The sequence below is a fragment of the Trachypithecus francoisi genome, unplaced genomic scaffold (assembly GCF_009764315.1).
Source record: "Trachypithecus francoisi isolate TF-2019V2 unplaced genomic scaffold, Tfra_2.0 Lachesis_group18, whole genome shotgun sequence".
Lineage (NCBI taxonomy): Eukaryota > Metazoa > Chordata > Mammalia > Primates > Cercopithecidae > Trachypithecus > Trachypithecus francoisi.
In genome coordinates, this window is record NW_022681463.1 from 4,426,980 (window position 1) to 4,451,899 (window position 24,920).

Here is a 24,920-nt window from a genome sequence, read left to right on the forward strand (position 1 = left end):
TGCTGATTGATAATTGTTTTGGATTGAGCTCAAGAGTCGTGGGGAAGAAGTGGGGGAACACAGTGTGAGTTTAAAAACTGACCCAGTAACTTCAATTTCACAATTGGGACATTTGCCCCAGAAGTAGGCTGTGGTGACAGCAAATCTCAAGCTAACGTTAAACTGACTTAACAGCTCGGTTTTAATAATAGGCATATTATTGATCATAGAATCTCATTCATACTGGGAAGGTATTGAATATAAAAACACCTTACAGAAAAAAATATCTACAACCTGATGATTTAGAGGTAAAGTTACTGGTGGAGAGTTTTAACACTTTCCCAGAATGGATTTAACCTGGGTAAAGGATCTCTGCCTTTTGTCCTTAACTGTTCGTGTTGAACAGGGTTAAAGACTATTGGTAAAGGAGGGCAGATATGACTGGCTGGTTTGTTAAATGATAGATGGTAATTGCTTGAAGCTTGAGAGGAAATAAAATGCCTCCCAGGAGTAAATTTGTAATTTAGTTCCTTCTAGTTTAGTTACATATTGGAGCACTGTAACTGCTGACACCCTGACAGTTTTCAAATTTGCAGTATATTTGTTCATAAAAATTTGGCCAGGAGGATAGAACACACCTACCTAATTGTGTTCAAATAAGGAGTGATTATTTTTTCTTGATCCCTGAAGATGTGACATCTTGAAATACAGTCTGAATTACTTCCAGTCCAGGCAGTGTCTGCGTTTTCCACTGTGAAGTCTCCATTTGAGCAAACTTACGGGCCTGAGTTGTCCTCAGCAGAGTTGTGGACACTCCAGTGGGAAGCAAAACCAACACTGGCACACTTGATCACAAGCCGCTTTTGTATTACTTGAGCCAAACCCCCAGTCCGCCCTAGTCTTTCCAGAGCGCTCACTGCCTTCCTCTGTCCTTGGTTGCTGCTGCTTCCCGCTGCCTGGAGTCATCCCAGCCCTCTGCACTGCTGGAATCGGGGCCCTGGTGGGTCCCACAAAAGGTCACCTTGTAATAGAAAAACATTTTGGTTTTAACAGGACCTTAAAAAGTTGAGTAAAATGTGCTCTACAGCGGAACAAACAATAGTTCCAGGTAATGACTGGTGGGAAACCGGGAAGGCAGAGCGTCTTGTCTAGCTGCTTTAATGAGAGGACATTGAGGCTTCCCCAGTGGAAGTAACAGCAGGATGCACTCAGTTCAGTGGAAAGGCCACAGGCGGGAGGGGTCCTGGGCCTTTTGGCCACCTTTCTAGGGTTGTGGGTCAACACCTGGGACCCTTCCACACAGCACCTAGAGGCACAGTAAAAGGTAGATTACAAGTCTAGGTCATGATCTCAAGCTTCGCCTAAGTTCATTGTGTGAAACTGCTTGGCAGTTTTTGACTTGTAAAATGTCTCCTGCTTTAGTCTTGGGGAATATAACCAGTATGGCTCGGGTCTTGGGAGTAATGTCCTGTTGGCTGATTGGAGCCCCTATATCCCAAAATATGACTGTTTAAATAGAGTGCTTTTTGGTTTTTTTTTTTTTTAATGTAAGATTAAAGTTATGATCAGGCATTTTTCCTAAACCTTACATGTATCTGCAGGCATGCCTGTCAGTTACAGTCCTGTTTTCCTGTGTGTCGGTATGAGTGGTGCACCGGAGTGTCTTCACTTGGTCAGTACTCCCACAAGCCTCAGTAGTGGCACGACCTTGATGTCCAGTTGCGTTACGTCTGTAATTCGGCAGACCTTCCCGAACTTGAAACTAAGACTTTTTTCATGGTTTCAAGCTGCTGGATCCTGAATAGCTCATATAGTTGCAGAGTTACTGGGAACTGCCTTTAGAGGTTTTGTGCAATCTCCAAATTTAAGATGAAAATACAAATGCAGACCTAGTTTAGTTGCCCTGGGCATCAGCCCCAAGTGGAGCATTTCTACGTGTCCCCCAGGGTCAGGAATGCGGGTTTCTCAGCCAGAGGCATGCTCTGCTGGCTTTAGTTCTTGCTTAGGAGGGCAGGCAGTGACCACACCTGGACGCGGCTGTATTTCTGAGCAGGGAGGCTGGAGGTTTTGAGCCAGTCCTAGGTAGGTTTCCATCCTGAACGTTGTGTCTCAGGTGTACTAGAAGCCTGTCTTCCCAACAGACACCTGCTTTTACAGTCAGGTAAAGACCCTTTGTAAAAAGTGGTCATGCTAACATTTTCAGAAACAATCATTGTTTAAGAGTCAATAGGAAGATAGGAAAGGATAGTGCTTCCTGAGTAAACTGATGACGTTGGAAGACGTTTTTCTGAAATTGTACAGGTCACCTTCCTCAAATGCAAGCTTCAGCAGTGGCAACAGGTGTGTGGGAGCAAATGCCACAGTTGGCAGGGTCTTGGTTGTGGGAGGAAACGGGTCCATATACAATGTTCCTAAAATTTTGAGAGGCCAGTTTTAATTTCATGGCTTACAGCATAAAGAGATAATTGCAGGCTTAATATCTGTACCAGCCAATTGAGAACTTATGTATAGCTACTAGGAATGAAGAAGGCAGCACTCATGAAACAGCATTACCCAAGGCTCTGGGACAGTTGGTTGTGGGAACTACACTGTATAGAGAGGCCATATCTATGGAGATAGAAATTCCAGGGTGTCTGTTGGCATGATTCCCACAATCGAATCTTGATTGGTAAAATATGGAAGACTTTCATTCTTACCCTGCTTTGTTAGAGAAACCATCTGCATTAACAAAAGATGTGTCTACTCAAAGCAGTTTCTCAGAGGTCCCTGGCCACTGTGAGCCTTCTAGTTACAGGATTAATTGCTGGGAGATAGTGTTTTGCCCGCTTTCTCTTCCCTGGGCTGCCCTTGACGCGGCTCTTCCGGCCCCCTAGTGGCGCCTCTTGCACCTGCACCTGGCATGGCCAGGCCTGCCTGGATGGTTGTGATTCCTTGGGTTGTACTACAGGCTGCGCCGGCTACTGATCATTTGTTTTTGTTTACCTTGTGTGTTTGTTTCTCCTGGCTAGTGAGTGGGCTTCATCTGTTGATGTGAGTACTATTCTAGGTACTGGGCCTAGTGAAGAAGACAAACACCCCAGCTTTCATGAAGCTCTTCTCTGTTGGGGTTTTCTAACCTGCTTTTCAGAGGTGTGAAATTGCAGGTAACCCCTAGTTGTCACTTTATCTGGGGAACATTGGCATCTGAATGCCAATTGAGTGTGCAGGTATTTTAAGCTGTCTGCATTGTATTCCCATCAAAGTCCACCCTTTTGTACAAACCGTGTTCGTGGTTGGCTTTGCAGGATTGCAGCCCGTGGGAGGAGCGAACGCTGACCTGCTCCTGCGGAGGTTGGGACGACTTTCGCACACTTGGGAGATCTGCTCTTCCACCACCCCACGCTCCCATTTTTTTTTTAGACGGAGTCTCGCTGTGTCACCAGGCTGGAGTGCAGTGGCATGATCTCGGCTCACTGCAACCTCCGCCTCCCGGGTTCTAGTGATTCTCCTGCCTCAGCCTACCGAGTAGCTGGGACTACAGGCGCCCGCCACCACACCCGGCTAATTTTTGTATTTTTAGTAGAGACGGGGGTTTCAGCATGTTGGCCAGGATGGTGTCGATCGCTTGACCTCGTGATCCACCTGCCTCGGCCTCCCAAAATGCTGGGATTATAGGCATGAGCCACCACGCCCAGCCCTTTTTTGTTTTGTTTTGTTTTCCAAAAGATGCCCTGCTTACACACTGATCTCTTAAAAGTGCATGCCTGAGTCATAGTGAAAGTGGAGCCTGGCCTGTGGAAGATTTTTTAAAGCTTTGAATGAGTAAGGACTAAAATCCACCATTTAATGCCTCTGGTTTTAAAGCACCTGTATTTTAAGAATGCTTTTGGCCTCCTACCTATTCAGACTTCTGACTACCCCCAATCCCCTCAGCCACATAAATCACACTGCTGTTGCTCTCCCAGATGCTAATTCAGAAATCGGGTTTCTCATCCTGTACATTAGCATCTTTGTAGAATAATCCAGATCTAGTATATACAGTATAATCAAAAATGAGTTGTGTGCCTCTAAAATTAGAGCTAATTCAAGCTGCAAAGTTCCGTTCTCCCTATTTTTAAATGTTTATATGAAAGAGGTATTTAGCACTGAAAATTGCTATTTGTGGTGTGTATTCTTTGGCCCAGAAATAATTCTAAGTATCTGAGTCAACCAGAAATACACACAAAAATGCATTTATGAGTATGTTAATTGTGGTGTTCATGATAGGAAAGAAAAGGGCTAAGCAGCCTAGACAGCTGCAGGGAATTTGGTTAGGTGAATCGTAATACAGTCATAGGGCAGAGGAAAGATTGTTTTGAAATTAACTGATACAATATTTATGCCATGCTAAATGAATACAACGTGTAACAGTGATTTGTTAGAATCCTTTTTGTTTAAAACACATTTTTAAACACTAGAAGCCGTTCAGACACGTGGAGCTGCTTGTAAGAAGTGAGTCTTGCTAGGATTTGGAGGCGGAGGTGCTTGTGCAGAGTGTATGACATGGGGCATTCGCATCTCCACAGTGCAGAGGATGGTAATCTTGTAAGTGAAGTGCCCATGTAGCTTTAACTTCACATTTCTTAACTCTTTCTGTATTTTGGTGTAATTATTTTACTGTATTTTTGGTGCTCAGATCAAATGCCACTCTGGGACAGTGCTGACAGACTAGTCTTGAGTCTCTCAGCCTTTACATTATTTTTTTGTTAATGGAAATAGTGGATTTTTTTAAAAAATCAGGATTGTTTTAATTGTATGTTAATTTAAGAATTGTCGTAGTATATTTTTTTGTTTTTAAAGTCTACTGAATTTGAAAATGGAGTTTAGAAATGTTTCCAGGTTATATAACCACTTTATGCCCTCTAAATGGCCAGAAAATTAGAATTTTTGCCATCAAGTAAATCTATAATAGGTATCTGAAATTCCATGACTTTAAAAACACTGCACATGTCAATAAATTTTTTTGATTGTGGAATTTTTTCAGTCGTGTGCTAAGCTCATTAGTGACCTGTCGATTTTTATGTGATTGTTTAAAGTGTTCAGTGCCCACACAAAATAATGTAAACTGTGTGTCTGAACACTTACCTTGTTACAGACAAAGGAATCTGAAATAGTCTTTGTTTTCTGTGCAGCTCAAAGCTTGGATTCTGCCGTGCCACTCATGAATGGCGACACAGAAGACGATGCTGACAAAATGCACGTTGATAGGGAGTTTGCTGTTGTAACAGGTGGGAGTGGACAGTTTCCTGTTAGCTGCAACAACAATCCAATGGTCGAAGACACCAAACAGCAGGAGAGTGGTTCTGTTGGACCAAAAGAAATAGAAATATATACTGTGTCAGCAATGCAGACCCCCTGTCGTTGCAAGAATCAGTATGCATATTATTTCTAACATGAGTTTTTCTCAGATGTTTTGCACTTTGTTGTCCAGTGTCTTTTTAAAAATGTTATACTATAATTTGCCTATCTTGGGCAAGTTTGTAGATACAAGGATAAGTGTTTTGGGTATATTCTATGAACATGAAAAATGTAAGTGCAATCTTTCTGATTTGAAGCTGTTGCTTAATGTGCCTTGCTTATTTTTAATGAGGTTTGCATTTTTAATTTTCTGACATATGGCCTTTGGGTGAATATACCGAACATGCTACGGTTAATATTTTCAAACCAATATACCGCAAAGAGGACGACTAGCAGTAAACACTGAGAACTAGTCAATGTGGTTCTGACTCCACCCGGTCACTCCAGCATGGAATCTTTTACCCAGGACTTGGTTGCTTTGGTTTCTGTGGTCTTCATTCTGAGTCTGTTAAAATGGTAAACACTGTGTTTCACAACACACATTTTATACATTAATGTTTTTAGCATATTAAAACTGTATTCCTATTTCCAATTTTTAAAAGGCAGAAGCAGCTCAGTTCTTATAGCATTTAGAATATCTAAAATGATTTGTCCATTTAGCTATTGCTTTTTTTTCCTGCTGCTTTTATTCAGGTGACTACAAAAACATTTTTAGCCATTCTCTTAACATGTTAATATATTTGGAAGTGGATTTTTTTTTTAGTTTATTATGTCTTTATGCAAAATTCATAACTGGGGATGAAAAAAAAGAGTATGTATTTTTTTCCCAAACCTACATGAAAAAATCATTTCTGTTCACTAAAGTTAAAAGAAAATGTGTTCATTTTTCTGGAAGCTACAGAATTGCTGAGGTCACCTTTTTCCCAGTAGAGAAATTCAGATCACTTAGTATATTTAAAATAATAGGTTTTCTGTAGTCAGGGACTATTTGACCTTAGGTAAAGATCCATAACAAAACTCAAATCCTGCGTTTGTTAAAAATGACCTTGCTGTCTGCTTTTGAATAGGCAGAAGTGGCCACCCTTTATTTGTCAGACATTAGTTCTTTGTTAAACTATATCCAAGCTGGAACGTACTTTTGAAAAACCCAGCCCATCCCGTTTACCAGATGCCAAGTACATACACCCCGTGTTTCCCGTCATTTCATTTATGACACTCTGACTGAATAAACAATGTGTTAAATCACTAGAGATTACTCGAGGTTTTCCTGGTGGGACATGGCACTCCATGTCCACTAGAAGCTTGAGGGAGCTGCCTCCATAGTCCTTTGAGAATCAGACCAAAAGCTGCTCTCCTTTAAACACTTGAGGAAGTTCAAATTTTTGTTTGGTCAAAATTATTTCCAAAGAATTCTACATTTTTGAACAACTATGTACAGCTATCTTTGCATTTTAAATGCCCCTAGTTTGAGACTCAGGGGAGGGTCAAGTGTCCCCACCCCTGGAAAGGACTCGGATAGGAGGGTGCTTGCTTCTAAATCCCGATCTTCTCTATGGGGTTGACTGGAAGGGAAGTAGGATCTTGTCTGAAACCTCATCCCCAGCATTGTGTTTGGGTGTTCGTGGGATCCGGGGGCTGGCCATGCAGACAGTGAGAAGGGAAGTGCGGGTCTTGGCCGGCAGCTGGGAGCAGAGGAAGGGAGAGCGTTGGAGGTTGTGATGCGTGAGGTGCCCGCTGTTTTATGCTCAGTTTTGTTAGATTCTCTGTAACAACATGAGCTTACCAACCAGCCTTGATTTGGAGATGAAATAATAGAACAGATTTACTTTAACTGGGCACTGAAGTAAAATTCTACTTAACTCTATTCTCTTAGTAAAAACTATACATACAATAAACAACTGTCAGGGTTGCCATCATATTTGAGTTTTGTCACCTAGGAAAACATTGTTTATACTTTGTTTTTGAAAAAAATCGTATGAATTTCCCCTGGAAATAACTTGTTTTATTTCTGTTTTTATTTTCTATTTAGTCCTTGAAACACGTTTTCTAGTCTAGGGTTTCAGCCAAATAGAAAAGCTATCACTTAATTTGGGGGAAAAAAACCAATGTCCTATGAAGAATTTATATCAATTACTAAACTATGTTGCTTAAATATCCAAACACCGGACAATTAATGGAATATTTAGATAATGTTTCCATTCACTGAACAAGCCTTGATCCTTTATTGGCAGGAAGACTTGCAGGATGTATCAGAAAGCTCTGTCAGAGGTATGCAGGCAGTGAGATGGACGGGAGGCCCTCCATGGGAAGAGTCGCGCAGTGTGTGACGTGTTAGGGTAATTGGATGTATTTAAGCTGCGTCCTTATTCTAAAAGTTATTAGAACTGAGCTCTTCTAGATTTAATATCATGCTTTGCTTTGGTAGTAAAGAACATTGAGATAAAATCTAGTATTACCAAGTTAGAGATAATTTTAGATCATCCCTTATACTGTTATGTGAATTGCTGTGAACATGAATATTACTGATTCTCAAGTTCCACTATACAAAAGAATGACTTGTCATTGCCTGTCCTGGTGTGCCCAGATGTTCCGTGATGGACTTTTTATCCCATAAGACATCTCCCTCTTGATAGATGTCTGTATATGCAGATTGAACTATCAACATTTTTTCCAGCAAAGGTGGTTTTTGAAAGTAACCTAATGAAACCTTGGCTGCCATGGTCATTTTAATTGCTGGACTGAGAAGAAGCGACTCCATGTTGTGCTGTTGGCCCAGGCCTGCAAGCATAGGACTGTTGGCCGTTACAGTTCCTTGCTGTGGTCACCGGTTTCTCTGTATTCTGCCAGTGCTCTCATGTGGCGTTTGGCAGAAGTACTACATAGGTTTCTGTGCTACTGAAAAAAATACAAACTTAGTGGTTCCTTTTAATAGCCCTGATTTGAGGCTCGGGGGAGAGTCAACAGTCCCTACCTGATTTATGAGATTTTTTAAAAACCTCATGTGATGCTGTCATACATAGTTCAAAGAATTTCCTTAATTCACTTAATTTATCTTTTTTTCCATTTTCGCTTGAGAACTAGAGAAGTTTGTGTTCTATTGGAACCCTCTGTAGAACACTTTACACTCAGTTCTGATGGACCTTTTCAGGGGCGATTTTTAAACCACTCTCGAAAGTAGTCTTAAAATGAGAGCACTTTATTGATGGCTTTTCGGGACTGTGTTGGTATTTTTCATGCAGTGTGTTTGTCAGCTTACAGTTTTCAGTTGAGCTACCTGATGCTACTGACATGCATGTGATTTTCCTATCTTACCAGGCAAATACTGTTAACGTTTTAATATCAAGTCTACTTACGCACATTCATTTTACTTTGAAAAAAGAACTGGTTTAAAAGGGGAAAAAAACCCAAAAACTAAAATTCTTTAAAATTGTAATGGCAATGAAGCATTTTATAGTTTCTCCTCTCTCATTGGTTCTGAATTTTGGTGACAGGTGTATTTCTTAATGCAGATATGAAAAACAGTAGCTCCGTATCGAATACATTGACAAATGGATGTGTCATCAATGGACATTTGGACTTCCCCTCCACGACCCCGCTCAGTGGGATGGAAAGCAGGAATGGCCAATGCTTGACAGGATCTAACGGAATTAGCAGTGGATTAGCCCCAGGACAGCCGTTTCCGAGTAGCCAGGGTTCTCTCTGCATTAGTGGGACTGAGGAGCCAGAGAAGACCCTGAGAGCTAACCCTGAGTTGTGTGGTTCTCTGCACCTGAACGGGAGTCCAAGTAGCTGTATAGCCAGTAGGCCTTCCTGGGTGGAAGACATTGGGGATAACCTGTACTACGGACACTACCACGGCTTTGGGGACACTGCTGAAAGCATCCCAGAACTGAACAGTGTGCTCGAGCATTCCAAGTCCGTGAAGGTGCAGGAGCGGTACGACAGTGCCATGCTGGGCACCATGCACCTGCACCACGGCTCCTAGAGACCCTGGCCAGGCTCTTGGAAATGCAGGAGTCCTTCCTGGTAGCCAGCTCAGAATACCAATGTAGCAGCAATTTGAATGAATGTCACAACTTCTATTTTTTTTATACTTGAACTTTCTGAAAAAGTAAACTTCGACAAGTTCCCAGCGACTGCTTGTTTGTGCATGAGTGTAGGGCTTACTAAGTGCATAGATGTTTCTACAGTGAGGTGTCCTTTTTATAAGATGTACTTTTGGAGTTTTTCTGATGCCAGTCTCAACAATGTCTTTTTAATACTGTCACCAGATATTGCCGTTTTTCCTTTTGTTAAAAGATGATATGATCAAGATAAATTGGGGCGGTAAATGAGGTGCCTGGTCATTTATCTCTTTGCACATGGGCATCATTTTAAAAAGCTTGCTTCCACTGTTTTCTGTAGAATTTGACAGAATACAACTATTTCCCTATGCAAGGTACAGCCTTACAAAGATTTCTGCAGTGATTTGTGTGAAGAAGAGAACGTTTGTCTTTTTCAATGAAGCTTTGCAGATCACCATGTGGTTGAAGGTTTTAGTTGTAGACAGTGGTCCCTCCTTGGTGGAGATCACTGCCTTGGGCTTCATGGACAGCAGGCCCAGCCTGGGGCTGCGTTGATTGACTGTTTTTAATTCCACATTTCCTACTTGGTCTCTGGAAATTTTACCACACGTAACAGATTCCTTTATATGTAGTGGAAGTTACTATTTGTAGGAACTGTCAGGTCAAAATATTTAACTGACTTTTGACATGTATTTTCTTTTTTCCTTGTTTTTGTTTTTTGGGGTTTTCTGCTTTAAGATATATACCACTATGTATATCCAGTTAACTGAGAGAATTTTGACTCTCTTAATAAAACTGCATTAAGTTTTTGATTTTGTAGAAATTAGCTTTTGTCTAGGCAACTAGTGGTTATACTGTGCAAATATTGTAATGAATTTTTACTTTTTTGATTTTTGTAATAAAAATTGGTGCAGATAGAGAAAATGTCAAACGAACAAACCAGTGTTCTAAGAGTGTTACTAACATTTTGTTTTGAAACTGTCCTTCACAAATTGAATAAAAAACTCTCACACTCAGTTTGTCCCTGGCGTTTCTCTCTGGGCTTGGGGGCAAGCAGGGTGTGAATATCTGTGGAAGGAATGGGAAGGAAGGAGAAGTTGACTGTTGTTTCAGTTTGCTTATAAAATTTTACTTGACTCTTCTGACACTCTTCATAGGGTGTTTTTTCCCGTTTTTGAGTTTCTACTCTAGTTTTATGGGCCCTGTTGGTACTGAGCCTCTGTGGAGGAAGGATGAATTGCATGTCAGTTCAGCATCGTGCCTGGGTGTTTATTTTCGTAAAAGACAGCAACCATAATGTTCTAAATTTCTTTGGTTTTAGCAAATGTTCACTAATGTAAGCCTTTTAAGAATATGAATTACAGTTATAGCACCAAAATAGCCATTCTGGCATGCCTACATATGTTATTTAAAACATTCAATACATCATGCATATTCTTGTAAAAACTTAATAGACCACAATGAGAGAGCATTACGCTTTGGAAGTTTTGCAAAAATTACAGTGAGAACAGGAAGAGAATGCATAGTGCTGTCCAGGCCACCGCCCCCCCATCCTATGGCAGATACTAGTAACCAAGCTTAGAACTGAGATTTGGCCTCAGACTGATCCAAGAAGCCACCCAAACTACTGAGTTTTTAAGAGAGATGAAACGGTGCCATCCCATTTGGACTGTTTTCTAAGGTATTCCAGATATTATCTATAGTGAGTTCATTTGCTGAAAAATGTTAAGTGAATCTCTGAAAACACACTACACATACTTTTGATTAGTCTTGAATTTCTGGACAGAATATAACTGCTTAGGAACAAAAATACTGCATAGAACCTAGAGCAGGGCAACGTCCACACTTGAGTGGACGACTGAACACTTGAGTGGACGACTGAACACTTGAGTGGACGACTGAACACTTGAGTGGACGACTGAAGTAGTGTGTCATATGCTAGTTTAGAGTCATTTACACGAGTATATTCAGTTCTTATTTAGCGATACACAAGGAAATTGTGATGATGGAATTAATACTATGCCTGGAATTTGCTTCAAAATATAAAAATACGAGTGGAGTCCATGCTCCCTGGTGAGTGGAGACAAGGATCAAACACAATTGGTGCGAGCTGATGTTAAAGCTGGGTAGTGGGTATGTAAAGGTGCATTCGTCTGTCTGCTTTGTATTTATTTGAGACAAGTGTTTTGGGGGTTTTTTTTAGGACTTGAAAGAAAAATGCTGTATTAAAAAACATGGTTGTCCTTTTAACATTGAGAATAAGCTTAGGTTTTTCTGTGTCCGCCAGAATTGACATTTATACTGAAAGAATAGCTCCCTGACTCTTAGCCTTTTTGGCCTGAAGATCCTTTCCCATGCGTGCATTCGTTTGTACTAGTAGAAACAATTGGAAAATGAAATAAAACCCATTTACAGTGACACCCGAACCATAGCATACCTAGGAAAATATCTTAAGATGTTCAAGACCTCCGGCCGGGCGCGGTGGCTCAAGCCTGTAATCCCAGCACTTTGGGAGGCCGAGACGGGCGGATCATGAGGTCAGGAGATCGAGACCCTCCTGGCTAATACAGTGAAACCCCGTCTCTACTAAAAAATACAAAAACCAGCCGGGCGAGGTGGCGGGCGCCTGTAGTCCCAGCTACTCGGGAGGCTGAGGCAGGAGAATGGCGTAAACCCGGGAGGCGGAGCTTGCAGTGAGCTGAGATCCGGCCACTGCACTCCAGTCCCGGCGACAGAGCGAGACTCCGCCTCAAAAAAAAAAAAAAAAAAAAAAAAAGATGTTCAAGACCTCTACACTGAAAACTATAAAACATTACTCGGAGACAGAATACCTAAATAAATTTTTGGTTGAAGTATGTGGAGAAAACCTGACCTTACACAGATAGGTAATTGAAAAGAGGGATATTTGAATTGTCTTTGCAGTTAATTGTGAGTGCTTGATGCCACGCCCAAACTCTGTAGTGGTCGTGGGGCAGGAGAATAGGAAGTTAGGGTAACCAAGGGCTAAGGCATAAGCAAAAGAACAGCAGGTACAGCCAGTTCTAGGCAAGATGAGGCAGCACTCAGGCCACAGTCTGCTACCTATGATAACAAGACAGTCTCCGCCTCAGCCTCTGATTGGTTGCAGGCCAATCTTTCATTGGTGCAGCCAATTGGAGGCCTCTAAAGGGCACGCAGGGGTGTTACCAGATTCTTTTAGCTTAGTGAAAACCCTAAAGGGGGCACTCTTGAGCCTGCCTCAAGTTGGCTCCCATTCTGTGGAGTGTACTTTTGCTACAATAAAGCTGCGCTTTTTTTTTTTTTTTTTTTTTTTTGCTTCTTTCATTGTTCCCTTCTTTTATTGCTTTGTGTATTTATTCAACTGCACCAGGAACTTGGACAACTCGCAGTCAAGACCTTCCATCCAGTAACAGTAGTTTCTTAAAGGCCAGTTGCAATGCTGAATCAGGACCCGCATGAGTGAGCTGCTTGTATTAGGTTACAGTCGAGTCCATCCATCTTTCACTTAGAAAGGACCTTTAACCCATATGCATAATTTTGTAACTTTATGCATTATTTACTTGGGAAAGATCTTTTAACTGAGTTCTGCAAGTCTTTCAAGTGTTGAAACTGTCATTAATATTAAAACATTGATCACTGGCCAGGCGCAGTGGCTCACGCCTGTAATCCCAGCACTTTGGGAGGCTGAGGCGGGCGGATCATGAGGTCAGGAGATCGAGACCATCCTGGCTAACAAAGTGAAACCCCATTTCTAATAAAAATAAAAAAAAAAATAGCTGGGTGTGGTGGCACGCACCTGTAATCCCAGCTACTTGGGAGGCTGAGGCAGGAGAATCACTTGAACCCGGGAGGCAGAAGTTGCAGTAAGCCGAGATCACGCCACTGCACTCCAAACTGGGTGACAAAGCAAGACTCCATCTGTAAAAATAAATAAAACATTGATCGCCAATAATCTCATGGAAGTCAAAAGTTGGAAATTGTCGAGCACATGGTACTGGATATAAGTTTTACAACATTCTGATTGATGCTGAAAAACTCAAATTTTATCACTGGACACAAATACTGTCAGTTTTCTTTGAAGTAGAAGGTTCACTGGGTTAATTTTTTTGTTTTTGTTTTTTTTTAAGTGGAGACAGGGTCTCACTCTGTCGCACAAGCTGGAGTGCAGTGATGCGATTTTGGCTCCTTGCAGCCTTGACCTCCTGGGCTCAAGGGATCCTCCTGACTCAGCCTTGAAGGTAGCTGGGACTACAGTCGTGCACCACCATGCCCAGCTAATTTTTTTTTTTTTTTTTTGACATGGGGTCTCACTATTTTACCCAAGCTGTCTCAAACTCCTGACCTCAAGCAATCCTCCCACCTTGGCCTCCTCAAGTGCAAGGACTACAGGCTTGAGCCACTGCACTATAACCTCGTTATTTTTTTAAAAAATCACATAGCTTGTCAATCATTATTTCAAATGAAAATGACGTTTCTGAAAAAGCGACTGGATACATTTATCGCGCAATCAGCCACAGATGTGCTTTTCCTGGAGATAACCGTACACAACAAATCCTTTACGCACACTTTCTTCACATCACACAGAATGAGCGCTGTCAAAATTCACTCATTTTTACTGCATTGAGGGCATTCTTAAGTGAAATTGACTTTTTTCTTTTTTTGACTGCACAGCAGTGAAGAATATAAAGGTGATCAGGTCGGGGCCGTTTTTGCTAAGGTGCTAGTAGCTTTACCCACAGTTTCTTTTGAACCCTCAGTGCAGATGTCAACACTGAAAAAGGCAAGTCACATCTTGGTAATGAGACCGTTTTGATCTTGGGGACCCCCTGAAATGGGGTCCTGGGGACCCCGGGGTTCTGCAGGCCACAGTGAGAGAAGTGCTGGCATGTTTCGAATGATGAGATCTAAGCAACTAGTGATAAATAACTGGAAAATGTAGACTGGGTATTCATTGAATTACCCTTTTTGACTTTTCCATAGGTTGGGTTTTTGGAGTTTTATTAAGGACGAGAAAACGGTAGAATAATTTCGAGACAGAACGTGGGAAACATTGAAGAGTTTCCCGGAAAAGGCGAGTCAAGAAACAGGCAGCGGGTGGAAGGGGAGGAGCCATCGGGAGGGCGGGAACGGGGGGAGGAGGCGCAGGTGCCAGTGGAGGGGGCTGAGCCGGACGGTTCCAGCGCAGCTCTGCTTGGGGAACCGCAGCCGGGGTTGGGGCGAATGGGGGGTCCCTGGGCAGTGGGAGGGTAGTGGAGGCTGCGGCAGGGCAGGGCTGGAGCTGGGAGCTGGAGGTAGACGCCACCCTAAGAGTCTGCACTGAGCAACGTGAACAGTGACCCCGGACACAGCTGCAGCCAGGGAGACCCTGAGTGTGCGAGTGTGTGATGATGCCTATCAGTGTGTGCAAATGCATGAGTGAGCGAGCATGTGTCTGTGTATGAATGTGAGTGTGCAAATGTGTTCAAGGACTGTGGGGATTTGTGAGTGTGTCAGTGTGGGAATGGGGGAATGTGGAGGGAAGTGTGTCGTTGGGAATGTGTGAGTGTGCAAATGTGTGTATGGGAATGTGAAGGGAAGTGTGTGTTGTGAGTGGGAACCTGGTGTGTGTGAATGTTTATAAGTGAATGTACGTGATGTGTGTGGATGTGTATGTGTGTGCACGTGTGAATGTTGATTTGTGTGACGTGTGCACAGATGTGTATAAATGTGTGATGCATGTGGATGTGTGTAAATGTGTGTGGCTTCTGTGCATGTGTGAATGCTGTGTGTGACGTTTATGAATGCGTGTGTGCAGGTGTGAATGTTTTATATGTGTGGCTGATGTGCATGAGTGGTTGTAGTGCGAGACTTGTGTTATGTGTGTGCACGTGTGAACGTGAGTTGTGCATGTGTGGATGCGTGTGAATGTTGCATGTGGGTGTTGTGTCAAGGTGTGGGCATGTGTGTGAATGTGACTTGTGTATCTGTGGATGTGTGTGAATGTATGTGTGACTTGTACATGTGTGGATGTGTGTGCATGTGTGAATGTTATGTGTGTGACTTGTGTGGGTGTGAATGTATGCATGTGTGTGAATGTTATGTGTGTGATGTGCAGATCTGGAGAATGGATGGAAGAGCAGGCGCTTGGGGAGGGGGGAGGGGGGAGGATCAGAGGCCATGGGGAAGGCGGAGGGAGAGGCCATGGGAGAGGGGAGGGGCGGAGAGGCCATCGGGGAGGGGAGGCCGGGGTGGGGGGCACCTGCACACCATGAAGAGGCCCCTGAGGGCAGCTCGGCCTCCTGTTGGGGAGCAGGAGGGAAGGGCCAGGGTGGGCTCTGGCGTGAAAGCCCAGGCAGTGCAGAATCATGGAGCTCAGGGGCCCTGCTGGGGTCCGCTCAGGAGCCTAGGGGCCTTAGAGAGGTGTCAGGAGATGGGCAGGGGAGCTGGGGCCGGAAAGGGGCCATGCGGACAGAATGGGTTTGGAATCGGAGTCTGCGGGCAGGAGTCGCTGGGAAGGTGGGCATCTCAAGCCCTGGAGAAGCTTCCACTGCGCGGAGAGAGGAGAGGACTGCAGCTCCTGGGTGTCTGGGGCAGGACTTGGATAGGGTCACATTTTTCTCTGTCGGGAATAGCACGTGCGAGGCGTGCGCTCCGGCTTTGAAAGTTGCAGGGTGGGGAAGGGAGGCCGGTGAAGCTCTGAAACCATCCCTGAGGGACTCTGAGTGACCACTTTGTGGTCAATCCACAGGGAGAGCTGAGGATGAGGCGGAGGCCCCACAGGTGAGGGCCAGGTGAAAAACCCTACAGCTGCTGCGTGGCCGAGCCTCGTGGGCAGGCAGGCAGGGAAGGAGTGGGCAGAGGGAGGGTCGCCATGGGTTCCCCAGTTCTCTGGGCATTCAGCAGAAAAACTGGCAGGGCTAAGCCAGGGAAGCTGAACTAGAAGTTTCCAACCTGTACAAGCAGAGCCACACAGGTCAAGAGGACTCTGGGAGGTCCCAGGGTTCCGGGAAGTGCAGGCTTGGGAAAGGGGTCTCCAGCTGGAGTTCAGGCCTCATCCCAGTAACGCTCACGGCCCCCAGATGACCAAGTGCCCCAGTACCTGGGCAGGCAGGTCCACAGTGCAGCAAAGAGGGATGTGCCTCTTGGGCAAGGTCTGGCAGAGGCTGGGGGGTGGGTACCCGCCCAGTACCTGTGCGGAAAGGTCACCTCGAAGGGGTCCCCAGGCCATGGCCAGGGCTGCAGAGTCCCCAAGGTTAGAGCTGGTCAGTGCAGCACTGGGCATCCCCCTCAAAACACAACACTGACAGCAGCAGCAGAGCGTTGAGCTTTGAGGCAGGACATCCCACCCGGGGAGGAGCCCCTTCCTCAGGCTCACGTTCTCATGAGATCGCAGTGCAGTGTTAGCCAGGGCTGCAGTCTCATCTGAAAGCTCCCCTGGAGCCTCTGCATCCAAGCTCATGCCCATGGCTGGTGACTGGACCCAGCTCCCCTCCGGGTCGCTGAACTGAGGGCCTGAGTTCTTTGATGGTTGTTGGCCTAAGGCCACCCCAGCTCCGCGCAGGGGAGAGCAGGGGCCTCTCCACCAGGCTTCCTGAAGAGTGCTCACCCACGGCAGGTAGAGGCAGGAGGGCTGGGGAAGGGTGGAGGACACGTCGGGTGTTTCATTTTATTGCCTTTTTTGTTTTTAAACAGGAAGATCTGAAGCCAGCTACATTCAGCAAGTTTTCTTAAGAACAAAATAAGAAAGATAAACTAGAACAGTCCTGCTTGGCTTATCTTGGCCTCACCTTAACCTTCCCTTCCCTGCCATCTTTCTATGGCTCCCCTCTGCCAGGTGCCCCCTGAACTTTAAGATTCCAGGACAGTTTGAGACAACTTCAATGTTTCTGTTTTCCTATTTATGAAGGCCACTGTGCTCTTACCAGGGAATTTAATTACAAGGTTTTTAGAAACAGAAATTGCAACTCAGATGCATCAGTGAATCAGTCCTATTCCCTGTCTGCTAAAGGATGTCTTTTCATTACCATCATCTGCTGTAGGGCTTTTCTGACAGTTCATATCATTCAAGATAATTGAAGCCAACTTTGCAAGCAAAACGACAGGAACCACTACACGGAACAGCACATTAAGTCTCTGATTCCTAACAATGGCACCATTTCCTTAGTGGTTTTAAAATTCTCTTGGCTGGGCGTAGTAGCTCACGCCTGTAATCCCAGCATTTTGGGAGGCTGGGGTGGGCAGATTGTTTGAGCTCAGGGGTTCAAGACCAGCCTGGGCAATAACATGAGACCTTGTCTCTACAAAAAATACAAAAATTAGCTGGGCTTGGTGGCGTATGCCTGTAGTCCCAGCTACTTGGGAGACTGAGGTGTGTCAATTGAGAAAAATGACAAGACAAGTCTCAATCATTTTAGGAGGTTTGTTTGCCAAAGTTGAGGACGAACACCCAGGTGACAGTCTGTACCTTTCTCCTAAGATGATTTTGAGGGCTCCAAATTTAAAGGGGAAAGGATGGGATAATGACAAGTACACAATTTTCATGTAAGAGGCGGGTAGAGAAAAATAGTCATGCCTTTGGCTCATTGAATCTGCATTATTTTTACACAAGATGACATAGACAAATGGGGCAGGGGAACAATCAGGTATGCATTTGTGTCTGTCGGGCAGGGGTTGACTGCACCTGTAAAGATGAGCTGTGAATTTGCATTGCCATCGTGAAATCTAAACAGAAACACCGAGTCAAGATCTCAGAGCTCACTAGGAATTTCCTCGTGGGTAAAATATAGGGGAGGTATGCAGCTTTTCATCTTGCAGCATCTTATTTAGGGACCAAAAGGGGAGGCAGGTTTGCACGACCCAGTTCCCAACTTGACTTTTCCCTTTGGCTTGAGTTTGGGGGCCCGAGATTTATTTTCCCTTCACAGGTGGGAGGACGGTGCAAGCCTGGGAGGCAGGGTGGCAGGGAGCCGAGATCGTGCCGCTGCACTCCAGCCTGGGTGACAGAGTCAGATCCTGTCTCAAACAAAACAAAACAAAACTCTCTCTGGAAGAGGGAGGGACTGTGAAAGCAGCCAGGGAAACAGGCAGCTTTCATTACCAGCAGCGTGGGATCCTCACCCAAGGCCGGGAAAACACAGGAGTGAAATGACAGCTCTAGAAGTACACTCCACAGGCTGCACAAAAAGAACAAAAACAGTGCTATACACACCAGTAAGGAACGGCATTGGCATGCTCCACCTCCTGTGGGCAGCCTGGGGATGAGGTCATTTTCCAAAACAGGGAGCTGGTCAGCATTTTCCATGCCCAGGGCAAGTTCCCCTTGATGGACAGTGCCTAATGACCAGCGCTGACTCAGTCTAGGAGCAGAAAGACTGGAAACCCTGGAGCAGGAGCCACATCAGTGTGACTCACTCAAGCAATGGCAACTTCTCACAGCAACAACATGAAACACCCAACAGGGTGATGACTATGGGAGGAAAACTGAGCGGAACCTGGACAGTGCGTGCACTGCACACCCTCCTGGTGAACAGCCCCACGCCCCGAGAGCTGTTCTTTACATGAATTTCTTCTGTTAAAGCAGCTCGTGTGGCTTCTGCACCCTGGTGGAACCAACACATATGCCTGTCACAGAGGTGAGGAGTGGGTGCTCACCAGCATTTGCTGCTGACCTTCCGGAAACATGGTGTCCCTTAGAGCCTTCAGCCCTGCCAGGACAGAGCCACCCCTTGGTCGTTCTGTTGGAATTTCAGCGTTCCTGTCTTTTAGGTGACATCTGCCAAGCTCAATTTGTGTGAGGAAACCCATTCTGTCGTGTCTGCCGGGGCCCAGGGCGGCTGTTGTGCACGAACCAGCTTTTGTGGCCCACGGAGCGATGACTCAGTCTGGAGCTCGGCTACTCTCCGGCCCGGGGTGCTGGCATTTCCCTGGGGCCCAGTGCCTCTATTTTCCCCATGAGGCCTCAGCCAAGAGGAGGTTCTAGAAGAAAGGAAAACACTGGTGCGGAGAGAGAAGGGCTGGCCAAGAGGCACCACGCCATCAGTGCTGATGGGGAGAGGGCTCCAGCCCGGCACTGCTGTCTTTGCGAGGCATGCTTCCTTTTTATTCAGAGGAAGAGAAGCAGAGGAACGCGTCATGGAGATGGACCAAGTGGAAGGAGCCAGGGATGGCGACAAGCAGAAGGAAGTGTGTTTTGTCCCCATCCAGGGAAGCTTCTGTTTCATGAGACTTACTTGCACACGTCTGGTGGCCACCCTGGACGTTCATGGACTTTTGTTTTCACTCAGATTTCGTGGTTCAAGTGACACAAAGCATAAGGACGTCACTGGGAGAGAGGGCCAGGTCACCCCACCACAGAGGAGCACGCCCCAGCTGTGCACCGCGGGAGTGGGCTTGTTCAGTCTTCAAACACAGGGACAGGATATGCCTATCTCATGTAAGACGTGAATAATAATAGAAATTTCTGTTACAGGAGAATTCTCTGCATTATCCTCACCATTTTCCTGTAAGCGTAAAACTTCTAAAAAATTTTTGTGAGCACACTAATTCCTCACTTAAGGTCGTCATTAGGTTCTTGGAAACGGCAACTTTCAATAAAAGGACAGACAGCAGGCGCTCAAATAACATTCTTTACTTCAACATCATTTCATCCTAAGGAGAAAAAATGGATTTTGTTACATGTCCTTTCATTGAAGGCTGCACTTTCCAAGAACCTACTGACGACATCAAGTAAGGACCTATTGCACCTTACAAGTTGCTGGCATTTGCAGAGTGCGCCCCAGATGGGCATGGAACTGACCTAAGGTGGAGGAGAGCAGGTGTGCGGCTCTGTCCTGTGGACTGATGCGGGTGGACAGTCAAGAATGCTTTCAGGAGAATGTGGGTGGCCTGCCAATGGGACCTATTCCAGAGGTCTGAGAAGAAACTGTCGTTTAACCTAGAATCCTACTAGGAATCAAACTAGCTTTGACATGAAAAGGAAAAAGAATGAGGACTCTGAATAGGTAGAGACTCAGAACAGTTCTTACCCACTCATCGTTTAGGAAAGAATCTTACAGCATATGCTTCACCAGGGTCACCAACTGTCCCAATTTGCTTGGGACTGAGGGTTTGTTTGTTTGTTTTGAGACAGAGCCCCTTTCTCTGTTACGCAAGCTGGAGTGCAAAGGTGCGATTTTGGCTCACTACAACCTCCACCTTCCGGGTTCAAGTGATTCTCCTGTCTCAGCCTCCCTGAGTAGCAGGGATTACAGGCACCCACCACCATGCTGGCTAATTTTTCAATATTTAGTAGAGATGGGGTTTCACCATGTTGGCCAGGCTGGTCTCGAACTCCTGACCTCAGATGATCCACCTGCCTCAGCCTCCCAAAGTGCTGTGATTACAGGCATGAACCACCATGCCCAGCCTACTGAGGGGGTTGTATGGACATGGGACTTTCAATGCTAACACCAGCATAGTCTCTGTCAGACTGAGATGATGGTCACTCTTTAGCCAAACACTGCCCCCACTGTCCCCCAACATCAATAACAGCAACAGTTTGAGGAAAGACACAAGTACCACTTGCGGTCCAAATACCTGAGTGTGTTAACGGTGCGTTGAGTGCGCACAGTGGTACCCAGAATCTCCAACTAGCTCCTCGTGAGCTGGGTGGGGCATGCAGGGAAGGAGGCAGAGCTTCCCGCCTGTCTGGGGAGGCTGTGGGCTCCACCTCTGCAGACTTTGGTAGGAAACCAGTGTTCACACAGTTGTAGTAATGCATTTGTAGTTTAGGGTTTCTTTGGAACTCAGCTATGGACAAAGCACAGAACTCAGTTGTCTCCGTAGAAAAGGGTGGCCTGTCGCCCGGTACCAGGTGAGGGGAGTGTGGTGGTGACAGCACCTGGTGGTGGCCGAGAGGAGGCACGGAGGAGAGTCAGGGTACCCTCATGGAGTGAGTGCAGAAGACAGAACCACAGAGGCAGTCATGATGACATTACTTTATTCGGCCCCGCACCTCTGCCACACCCCACCATGCACCTCCAGTCCTCCCAGCCTGTGGCTTCCAGAGCTCCAGGAACTCGGGAGAGACAAAGACACTGGGATCTTCTGCCATGGAAGCAGAGAGGAACACTGGGGAAACACAAGGGTACTCGCTGCCATAAGTGCCTCCTGGAAGAGCAAAACCCAGTGCCATAACTGCCTCCCTCCAGCAGCACCAGCACGAGTGAGCCAGATCCCCACCTTTGATCATCAAGGCTGAGAGGTAATATCTGAGGTCGACAGATCAAGAACTAGAGATAAAAGCAAATCACGCTGGTGGTAAAGAGGAGGAATGACCGTAAGATGCCTCTGAAAAGTGGGACTGTGGGGAACTTCCTCTTGGTTTCTGGTTGCACGTCTGAATTTGTTGAAAACTGAACATATTAAGATGCGAGCTTAGGAGTTGGCAGCCTGAAGCATGGGGAGGTGTGGGAAGTGGACAGTCTCAGGCCAGGTTGGGCTGGAAAGTGGTGCCACCTCGAGAACAGTAGGTTAACATCTACCCCCAGTGACGACATTCAAACTTTCACCCAGCATCCACTTCCAGGGGAGATTTTCACAGGAACATTCACGAGTGCACACAAAATATACAAAGGATGATGAGGGTTGAACATTGTTATGACGAAACATGGGAAGCCACTTAAATGCCATCCGTGGGAAACGGTCTAGTGGTGGAACTGTGGGGCTGTGGGATACTGTGGGTGGGTGAGAAATGGAGAGGCGTCTCCAAGCATCAGCGGGATAAGACGGCTCTATCTGTGTTTTCAAAGGAGAAAAAGAACAAGCCCCAAGCTGTTCATTCACACGGGGACATGAGTGCATCTGTCTGTAATGTGTCTGTCACCCCACACCCGGAGGGTTTCACTCTGCATGGGGAGACGGTGAAGAAGGGTTTTCGCCTGGTGCTAGACGGCCTGGGTTCAAGTCCTGCTCCTACTTAGTGCTGTGTATTTGGGCAAAATACCTAAACCTGTGCCTTCATTTCCACCTCTCTGAGGCAGGGTCTGTGACAATGCCCACTCCTCATTCATAAGATGGTGGTGAGGATTAAATAAGCTGATGCCCTCACAAGGTGTTTGTCCACCAGTGATACGGTTTGGCTGTGTCCCCACCCAAATCTCATCTTGATTTGTAATCCTCATCATCCCCACGTGTTGAGGGAGGGACCCCGTGGGAGGTGATTGGATCATGGAGGTGGTTCCCCCATGCTGTCCTCATGATACTGAGTTCTCATGAGATCCGATGATTTTTATAAGGCACCTCCCCCTGCTCTTGCACATTCTCTCTTGCCTGCTGCTAGGTAAGATGTGCCTTTTCCCTTTCCATCATGATTGTAAGTTTCCTGAGGCCTCCCCAGTCATACAGAACTGTGAATCAATGACATCTCTTTCCTTTATAAATTGGTCTGTCTTACAGCAGTGTGAGAATGAACTACTACAGTAAATGGGTACTGCAGAGAGTAGAGTACCGCTATAATGATACCCGAAATGTGGAAGCAACTTTGGAACTGGATAATAGACAAAGACTGGAACAATTTGGAGGGCTCAGGAAAAAGAAAAGAAAATGTGGGGAAGTTTGGAACATCCTAGAGACTTGTTGAATGGTTTTGAGCAAAATGCTGATAGTGATGTGGACGATGAAGTCCAGGCTGCGGTGGTCTCAGATGGAGAGGAGGGACTTCTTGGGAACAGGAGTACAGTTCTCTCTTGCTATGCTTTAGCAGAGACTGGTGGCATTTTGCCCCTGCCTTAAGATCTGTGGAACTTTGAATGTGAGAGAGATGACCTGAAACTGGAACATATGTTTACAAAGAAGCAGAGCATTAACGTTTGGAAAATTGCAGCCTGACAATATGATAGAAAAGAAAAACCCATTTTCTGGGGAGAAATCCAAGCTGGCTGCAGATATCTGCATAAGTAACGAGGAGCCAAGTGTTAATCACCAAAACAATGGGGAAAACGTCTCCAGGGTATGTCAGAGGACTTTGCAGCAGCCCCTCTCATCACACGAATGGAGGCCTAGGAAGGAAGAATGGTTCCATGGGCCGAATCTAGGGCCCCACTGCTCTGTGCAGCCTCTGGACTTGACACCTTCCTGTCCCAGCTGCTGCCACTCCAACTCCAGTAGTGGCTAAAAGGGGTCACATACAGCTCAAGCTGTTTCTTCAGCAGGTGCAAGCCCCAAGCCTGCACAGAATTCAAGAATTGAGGTTTGGGAACCTCTGCCTAGATTTCAGAAGAAGTATGGAAACAGCTGGATGTCTAGGCAAAAATTTGCTGTAGGGGTGGAACCTTCATGGAGAACCTGTTAGGGCAGTGAGGAAGGGAAATGTGGGGCTGGAGCCCCCATAGCAGAGTACCCACTGGGTCACTGCCTAGTGGAGCTGTAAGAAGAGGGCCACTATCCTCCAGACCCCAGAATGGTATACCCACTGACAGCCTGCACTGTGGCCTGGAAAAGCTGCAGACACACAACGCCAGTCCGTGAAAGCAGCCAGGAGGGGGGCTGTGCCTTACAAAGCCACAGAAGCAGAGCTGCCCAAGACCATGGGAACCCACCTTTTTCATAAGTGTGACCTGAATGTGAGACATGGAGTCAAAGGAGATCATTGTGGAGCTTTAAGATTTAATGGGTGCCTCACTGGATTTTGGACTTACAAGGGGCCGGTAGCCCCTTTGTTTTGGCCACTTTCTCCCATTTGAAATGGAATAATTTACCCAATGCCTGTACCCCCATTGTATCTTGGAAGTAACTAACTTGGTCTTGATTTTACAGGCTCATAGGTGGAAGGGACTTGCCTTGTCTCAGATGAGAATTTGGACTTGGACTTTTGAGTTAAGACTTTGGAGGACGGTTGGAAGGGCATTATTGTGTTTTGAAATGTGAAGACATGAGATTGGGGAGGGGCCATGGGCAGAATGATAATGGTTTGGCTGTTTTTTCACCCAAATCTCATATTGAATTGTAATCCCCATAATCCCCACATGTCAAGGGAGGGACCTGGTGGGAGGCGATTGGATCATGGGGGTGGTTCCCCCATATTGTTCTCATAGTAATGAGTTCTCACAAGATCTGATGGTTTTATAAGGCATTTTTCCTGCTCTTTTTTGCTCTCTCTCGCCTGACGCCCTGTAAGACATGCCTCTTTCCCTTCTGCCATCATTGTAAGTTCCTTGAGGCCTCCCCAGCCATGTGGAATCAATCATGAGTCAATTAAACCTCTTAATTACCCCGTCTCAGGTAGCATCTTTTTTTTTTTTTTTTTTTTTTGAGACGGAGTCTTGCTCTGTTGCCCGGGCTAGAGTGCAGTGGCCGGATCTCAGCTCACTGCAAGCTCCACCTCCCGGGTTCACGCCATTCTCCTGCCTCAGCCTCTGGAGTAGCTGGATTACAGGCGCCCGCCACCTCGCCCGGCTAGTTTTTTTGTATTTTTAGTAGAGACGGGGTTTCACCGCGTTAGCCAGGATGGTCTCGATCTCCTGACCTCGTGATCCACCTGTCTCGGCCTCCCAAAGTGCTGGGATTTCAGGCTTGAGCCACCGCGCCCGGCCTCAGGTAGTATCT

General features: G+C 45.8%; 2 protein-coding genes across 6 annotated transcripts in view; both read left to right on the forward strand.

Annotated features, from left to right (window-relative positions):
* Positions 1 to 10,375, forward strand: part of ANKRD10 (ankyrin repeat domain 10) — a 36,050-nt gene extending 25,675 nt beyond the window's left edge. Inside the window, exons 6-7 of one of the 5 annotated variants that reach the window (XR_004428957.1) lie at positions 5,130 to 5,225; positions 8,805 to 9,087. Coding sequence is in view for 3 of the 5 variants with exons in the window: in XM_033177245.1 (XP_033033136.1) it covers positions 5,130 to 5,225; positions 8,787 to 9,280 (590 nt within the window). In the remaining 2 variants the exon portion in view is untranslated. Of the gene's footprint in view, positions 1 to 4,415; positions 4,543 to 5,129; positions 5,371 to 8,786 lie in introns of those variants that run through there. The other 4 variants (XR_004428958.1, XM_033177245.1, XM_033177246.1 and 1 more) reach the window with 4 other exon arrangements.
* Positions 10,376 to 18,952: 8,577 nt separating this feature from the next.
* Positions 18,953 to 19,968, forward strand: LOC117063375 (putative uncharacterized protein encoded by LINC00346). The gene is given in 2 exon segments (XM_033177067.1): positions 18,953 to 19,392; positions 19,394 to 19,968. Coding segments are annotated over 2 exon segments (492 nt in total). The 5' UTR covers positions 18,953 to 19,288; the 3' UTR covers positions 19,782 to 19,968.
* The last annotated feature ends 4,952 nt before the right edge of the window (positions 19,969 to 24,920 follow it).